General features: G+C 43.3%; 1 protein-coding gene and 1 long non-coding RNA gene across 2 annotated transcripts; one reads left to right on the top strand and one right to left on the bottom strand.

Annotated features, from left to right (window-relative positions):
- Positions 1-7: 7 nt before the first annotated feature.
- LOC138977323 (telomerase-binding protein EST1A-like) lies at positions 8-5,413 on the bottom strand (the record flags this gene model as incomplete). Its single annotated transcript, XM_070350223.1, has 4 exons — positions 5,324-5,413; positions 2,573-3,966; positions 574-762; positions 8-295 (listed from the first exon to the last, which is right to left on the bottom strand). Coding segments are annotated over exons 1-4 (1,941 nt in total), but the record flags the coding sequence as incomplete, so codon positions are not given.
- Positions 5,414-5,502: 89 nt separating this feature from the next.
- On the top strand, positions 5,503-7,058 carry LOC138976814 (uncharacterized). The gene is made up of 2 exons (XR_011459159.1): positions 5,503-6,518; positions 7,004-7,058. It is a non-coding gene; the product is annotated as an uncharacterized lncRNA (long non-coding RNA).
- The last annotated feature ends 912 nt before the right edge of the window (positions 7,059-7,970 follow it).

The following is a 7,970-nucleotide window of genomic DNA, read 5'->3' on the forward strand; positions in this document are numbered from 1 at the left end:
CCCCCCTTCCCCCTGCGTCCCCCGCCCTGCCCCCTACCATGACCTGTCTCTTCTCCTTGTTCTTGCCCACCATGATGCGCAGACTCTCAGCGGCACGCTGACCCTCCACCGTACCCACCCGATTAGCGGGACCTGCCGAGGAGTGGCGGCGACGATTACGTCTCCGCTGTGACCTCTTCTCCTCCGAGGGCCAGAGGTCGTCATCACGGGGATTGCTGTGGATGCTGGACTCGCGACTGGAGTTCTTGGAACGGGAACCTCTCCGCCGCCGATCTTTCTTACGGCCACGGTATTCCTGTCCACATATATGATAAAAGGTTCAGTCTGGGCATAGAGTTGATACTCCCCCCCACCCCCCAGTCCACCTTCCTTTTAATACCCCACTTCCTTACATTTTTTTTCCATAACATTTGTAACCAGCCAAATCAAATCAAACACACAGTGAACACTTTAAGTCTGCGGGGAAATCTGTTGGTGTTAATGAAATATCAGCTGGCAAGCATGACTCGCTTCATATTTGATTTTTACAAGCAAAATCAAATAACTGATCGGTTGACATAATCCCAGACATACTTGTGTAAAAATGCGATCACTGGAGGCAGAGAGGTTGCGGCCGAGTCCCGGCTGGGTGTGGTTGAGACGTGGCGGTTGAGGATGGGCGCTGGGCTGGTCAGCGGGTTGGAAGGAGTGATCAATGTTGTCGGTCAGTCGCTGGGTGGAGTCCTGCACCTGTCGTGCAACCTCCTCCAGGTACTGCTCCACCTGCACACCATCTCTCTCGTAGGTACACACATCTTGACATAAGGCCAACAACAACAACAAAATTCAATGATACCGATTCTCTGACCTCCCCTCTTTTGTTTTATCCCGCCCTTACAACTTTGACCCTTCAAAAACAAAAACAAAAATACCAATAAAACAAAATAAGTTTAAAAGCTTTGCAAGGAAAGTTATTCTGACAGCCACAGGAAACATGTTTTCCGGCCAATACAAAGCCACATCGGCCTCTGTAAACAAAACACAAACTTTAAAACAAGTCGCATAAGGAAGCAGAGGAAAGAATCTGAAACCAAAAGAACAAGTTTTTGTAAAAGACAAAATCAAAATCAGAATGAAACAAGTCGCGTCAGGCGAAATTACTACATGTAGTCAAGCTGTGGAACTCACACAATGAAACTGAACGCACTGCATTTTTTCACAATGACCGTAGTCCGCCGCATGTGCAATATAACGGAGTGAAACTGACGAGCCTGTTCAGCGCGGTAGTGGTTTCGCAGTGCAGCATAGCACGCTTTTTATTACCTCTCTTCGTTTTAACTTTCTGAGCGTGTTTTTAATCCAAACATATCATATCTATATGTTTTTGGAATCAGGAACCAACAAGGAATAAGATGAAATTGTTTTTAAATCGATTTTGGAAATTTAATTTTGATTATAATTTTTATATTTTTAATTTTTAGGGCTTGTTTTTAAACCAAATATAACATATTTATATGTTTTTGGAATCAGGAAATGATGTAGAATAAAATGAACGTAAATTTGGATCGTTTTATATAAAAACAAACATTTATTACAATTTTCAGATTTTTAATGACCAAAGTCATCAATTAATTTTTAAGCCACCAAGCTGAAATGCAATACCGAAGTCCGGCCTTCGTCGAAGATTTCTTGGCCAAAATTTCAATCAATTTGATTGAAAAATGAGGGTGTGACAGGGCCGCCACAACTTTTACAAAAAGCCGAATATGACGTCATCAAAAGTATTTATCGAAAAAAAGAAAAAAACGTCCAGGGATATCATTCCCAGGAACTCTCATGTCAAATTTCATAAAGATCGGTCTAGTAGTTTGGTCTGAATCGCTCTACACACACACACGCACAGACACACACACGCACACACACACACACACACCACGACCCTCGTCTCAATTCCCCCTCTATGTTAAAACATTTAGTCAAAACTTGACCAAATGTAAAAAGAAAAGGAGCTACCGCCTTGTCCTCAGTATCAAATATTTTATTTTGGGGGGCCAAAGTAATACATAATGATTGTGATAGTCTGAATACAAACCAGTCCAAAGTATTCTGGGTCCCAAGACAAATGGTCAGCTAGCCATGCTGGCAAGTCAAACCTTTGGTAAGAGTGCATTGATTTGACAGTTATTTTATGACAGAAAAAAAGCTGTCAACAAAAACCAGAACTAGTAGCGCTGGCCAGTTGAGCATTTTGTTTCTGATATTGTTTCTAGATTTTTACCAGCATTAAGTGCCCGTGTGTTCCAGCCGGGTTTCTACCTCTCATACTCTGCCTTTATAAAACGGAAAAGGGGAAAGAAGTGTATTTAAGCTTTGACTATTTACCTGTGTGTTCAGGTTTGAACATTTACCTGTGTGTTCAACGTCAAGTCGGGTTTCTCCCTCTCGTACTCTGCCTCCATAAAACGAGGGATGAAAAAAGAGCATACTTAAGCTGTGTACATTTACCTGCATGTTGACTTTTGACTCTGTACCTGCGTGTTACCTGGCCATTCAGTTTTGACCATGCATCTGTAGTTCAGCTTTGACAGTTTACCTGCGTGTTCCAGTCGGGTTTCTCCCTCTCGTACTCGGCCTCCAGGTCCTCCCAGCTGAGGTCGCTCCCCCCGCTGGTGTCACTGCTGACGCTCCCCGTGCGCTCCCGGGCGAGTCTCATCGACGAAAAGGCATACTTGCAGCCCTCGGGAGCTGGGTCTGCATCCTCCTTCACATCCACACTGTCCGCAGTCTGGGTTCTGCTCTTAGCTCCCTTTGATCGAGGAAACGTGCCGCTCTGCTGAGCCGTCTTGTCTGCGGGCCACTGTGAGCGATGACCCAGGTCGACCGACTTTGACAGTGACTCGCTGGAACTTGAGCGGTTGTGTAAAAGTCGGTTGCGGCCCCTCCCCCTCCCCCTGAGCGGAAAGTCTCTGTCTTCACTACCCCTGCCCCCTCGCCCCACTCTTTGTTCTTTGTCTTCACTACCCCTGCCCCCTCGCCCCACTCTTTGTTCTCTGTCTTCACTGCCCCTGCCCCCTCGCCCCACTCTTTGTTCTCTGTGAGAAAAGTCCCGGTCTTCACTGTGCCGCCCTCCTCCTCCTCCTCGGCCGCGGAACTCTCGCCACGATGGACTATCCCGCCGGCCAGACTGTTGATCCTGCACTCGCTTCCTGTCATAACCGTCCCCCTTTTCACCCTGCTGCTCTCTCCCCTCCCACCCCCCATCGCGAGCGTCCTGCCTGGGTTTGTTGTGTTCGCCCCTCGCAGAGTTCCCTCTGTGTTTTGTGGGCGGTGTCTGTCGACCTTGCTGGTTGACAGAGTCAGGGGTGGAGCTGGGAGGGTGGCGTTGGGCAATTGCACTTTCATCTTCTGTGGCAGACGGCGGCTCTGCACTCACAGTCACCTTGAGCGCACCGAGACGAGAGTTGAGATCCACCTTGCGGGGGCTGGCCCCGTCCCTGCCGTCAGAGGGCACAGTGACCTCCATGGTACCTCCGGCACCCTCTTCCCACTCCTCCGCGTCCTGCTCGTGAATGCGGGACTTTGGCACGTATCTCTGCATGTCTGGGCGCTTGGACCGCCTGCGACCACCATCGCTTTTATCTTGGGCGACTGCAGGTGAAGGGGAGGGGGTACAGCGAGACGTGTCCTTTCCGCTTCCTGAGCTCACTTCTTTGTCAGCACTGTTCTCCTTACTCCCTCTGTTGCTCTCCTCGTCTGTAGTTCCCGTTGCTTCCTTTGTTCGTCCAGCATCTAACTCTGCATCCCAGTTCTCTTCCTCTAGTGGGACGCTGCCAGCACGTTCCTCGCTGTTAGAAATCTCCTTCTCCTTCTTGCTGATACCAGCACCACGCAGCTGCCCTGGCCTGTAGATTGCCTGCTCCGGCCGTTTTGTTCTTTTCTTCTTTTTGCTTTCATCCCCAGCTTTTGTGTTTTCTTCTTCAGGATACTCTGAAATTTTAAACATGAGGCTATTAAAAGTGAATGAACAGAAGAAAGAAAAAAAATATATTCGGTACTATTAGGAACAGGGTCTTTTTCTGCAATCACCAGTGTGTATATAACTATAAGGCAGCTGTATTCACGACTTTCTGACCTTGACATTAAGAATAAGAATAAGAATACTTTATTATCTCATTGTGGTGGGGTCAAGTGGGCGTCAGCATCTTTCTCCAATCAAAAATAGTAAAATCTCCTGCTGGTCAGTTTCCGGTTCGGACTGATGAAATGGCGCGCAAAACATGGTGCACGAAAGTGGAAAGAAGAAGAGAGCATGGATTGACAACCGTAAAGGGGATTGCGACCGTGCACTCTAGCATAGTTAAAATATGGGAGAACGACCCATTAAGAGCCAGTGGTTACCAAAATGAGAAAGAAGGGTTATACATCGTAGTCAGTGTTGTAGCAAAGTGTGTATAAATAACCGGAAGATATGTTAAACCGCAAACTAACCAGCAGGAAAAACAAAATGGCAGCCCCTATGAGCTCAAAAAGGTCAACCAAAAAAGTCAAGAATACAGTGGAACACCCATTTTAAGACCTACAAATATATGTGAGATAATACTCAGCATTCATAATAGGGGTCTTTAAAGGAGGAACATGTACAGAGGTTATGCACACACAATCTTGACAGGTAAGGTCTTTATAATGACTCACATAAACATACCACCTGATCAGAAAGAAATAAGCCCTGTTCGTTCACAGGCATTTACCAAATTCACAGCACTAGAGCAACTTCTCTTCTCATACAATTGTACATGTTTACGGTATAGACTAGAGTCGATAGACTCTGGATCCTGTATCAAATGATGAAACAGCAACTCACTGCAATAAAATAACGACAATACAGTATGGCTTTTTCTTCCAATAAATAATCATAGGTGCATTCCACTGACCATCCGAAGTAACCAAAGTAACACAAGACCAACCACAGCGCAATACATAAGATCTACAAATATAACTAACACCTTGATAAAGCGGCATACAGTTCAACTCTCTGCTAATGCAATTTGAAAGTAAACATATTGGGTGTTTCTTGTAAAAATCACAAGCACGAATCATCCAATTACAAGCAGCATTCCTTCTGCTCCTGCGATTAGTGCTTCATAAAACAGCACAGGTACAGAACACGGAGGCAAAGCAGATGCTGACCCCCTAGCGATGTTCATCAACGCTCGCAGTTGGCAGTTGGTGCTGGAACCTGTGTCATGCACAACCGAGATGCATATGTCTCGCTGATCGTTTGCAATCATCTTACACCCCTGAAAAATGTTTCTATAGATTACTAAGATTAAATATTTGGTATTACCTTCTTTTGGACTCCCTACGATACTCTGAATTTCGTTGAAAGTTATCCGAACCACGTCTCTCTCAGCCATTTTCCATTCCGATTGTTGTCTTCATCGAAACCGAAGAGCATACAGGGGAAACAACCCTAATATCTCTCTGTCTCTCTTTGATATCATTTTGCATCCGTGATCCTTGCGGTTTTGTAATGGCGGTAGTGAGGATAAGCACAGCAATATTTTGCTTTTCCTCTCTCAAAAGAATATAAGCATGTCGAAATATTTAAGGTTGTGAGCATTGTGGGGGTATTATTATGGGCAATGATGTCTTCAGATGTGCTTAAAAAAAAATCGAATAAGAATGTTTAAATGAAACCTGTTGTGTGCTTCGGGATACTATCTTGAACATGTTTTCTTTTTACATGGGTTAATTTCTTTCAATTACCTATTTAATTCTTTGAGCCTGCTTTGATTTGCATGGTGACAATCCAATATGAAAACAGAGAAAGTATTGCTAAGAAGTACTTGTTTTCTCAGTGCCGGGGTGTGGGTGAGAGCAAGTGTGTATAGATCGCGTTATCAAACACACACACACAGACCTGCTAACCCGTGTAAAGCCTCAAGTGTAACAATTTGGATATTTCTGGAATTTTAAGCATAGCCATTAATGGTGTTTAATTGTGTATAGCAGTGTCTATAATATTTATTCCTACATCCCCATTGATGGTTTTTCGCTAAAGAATATATACATTTATAAAAAGCTCAATGAGAAGAGTATTTGCAGCGCCACTTTTGAGTGTAGACCCATATTCTCCACCGCCTTACGGAGTGAGAAGCAAAAATGAGTACAAGGACTCAAAAGAAAGAGAGAACTGTTGCATACTTTTGACTATTTGTTTAAGCGTAGCAGTTCTAAGCTTATGATAACAGCGTAGCAATTTCTATTAGAACGTACCATGCTATGCTGAAAGCACAGCTAGCAGCTCTGCACACACACACTCTCCCTCCTCAATCTTTTAGTGAAATGATGGAAACAGTTCTTGTCTGTCCCCCTTTTTATTTTCATTAAGGAATAGCAATTATATCACCATAAGTAGAAAAAAAATGCCGTGTCCAAAATGAACTACACTAGTCATTTCTTACATTGGTAAAAATCACATTGATGACCAGACACACTTCAAGACAAAAATAAACAAAATAATGATGACGAACATATTTGTTTGTTTGTTTATTTGTTGCTTAACGTCCAGCCGACTACGCAGAGCCATATCAGGACGAGGAAGGGGGGATGAAGGGGGCCACTTGTCAAGCGATTCCTGTTTACAAATGCACTAACCCATTACTTGTGTCCCAGCAGGCTTTAGTAAAACTAAATTAATACCTACTGGAAGATTACCAGTTTCCAGTATGTTAAAATAGGCTTAACCTATCTACTGCTGGACTTACATCAGAACACTAACAGATTAAACTAAACATGAATCGCGAGACAAGCGGCAAGAGAAGAGATTTTTGGAAAAAATACAGGTGAATGAGCAAGAAGGCAGAAAAAAGAAAAGAATTCATGAAGAAAAAGAGAGCATGACAGGAAAGAGGAACCAAAAATCTACCTAACAGCAAACTAGAAAGCTCCTGCGGTTCCAAAAACAGGAGGGGCCTTTAATTTCATAACCGCAGTGCCCCACTGCGGGATGACAAACATATAGGTGATGGTGAAGATGATGATGATGATGATGATGATGATGATGATGATGATGATGATGATGATGATGATGACAATGATAATATAACAGCACCAGTACACATGATCTGAACATTTTATTTGAACATAAATTTTAAGGTAATCTGAACCAAAAAGTTAAAACAGCATGCCTTCTTTCTGCCTACATTTAAAAACAATTCTCTGCAAACATAGATGTTTGAAATTGTTTTTGTAGTGTTTGTATTTCTGTACCACAAGCTTTGCAAATGATTATTGAATTTGGATAAACAAAACTACTTCTATCATTAAGTTTTGCACAGAATTTGAAAACTTATTTATACACATGAACTGTCAATAACAAATCTAACAAAGACTCTCCTATTCCATACAGCTGGAAATGTGCACCACTCTCGATAACCACTGTTGAAAGCACATTCACATATAGGATGCTAGCATATGAGTAAGCTATCACAGTAGCATATATGACCCTCCACCACGGAATGAGTCGCATGTCACCTTTGCATGATTTTCATATTTTTACATTTTCCTAAAGAGTTTTTTTATGCTCTATCCAGTGGTGAAAACCGTTTTAGAAAAGAGCAACAACTGTTTGAGTTATAAGCCTGTGACTAAGGTGACCCTCACACTGTTACCAGACACTCTCCAGACTTATATCAAGCCTAGCGCAGAACCGCGCGAGGTGACATGCGACTCATTTCGTGGTGGAGGGTCACATATACTTATTTTTCTTTATTTGGTGTTTAACGTCGTTTTCAACCACGAAGGTTATATCGCGACAGGGAAAGGGATAGAGCCACTTGTTAATTGTTTCTTGTTCACAAAAGCACTAATCAAAAAATTGCTCCAGGGGCTTGCAACGTAGTACAATATATTACCTTACTGGGAGAATGCAAGTTTCCAGTACAAAGGACTTAACATTTCTTACATACTGCTTGACTAAAATCTTTACA

This window comes from Littorina saxatilis, linkage group LG9, assembly GCF_037325665.1.
Source record: "Littorina saxatilis isolate snail1 linkage group LG9, US_GU_Lsax_2.0, whole genome shotgun sequence".
Classification (NCBI taxonomy): Eukaryota; Metazoa; Mollusca; class Gastropoda; order Littorinimorpha; family Littorinidae; genus Littorina; species Littorina saxatilis.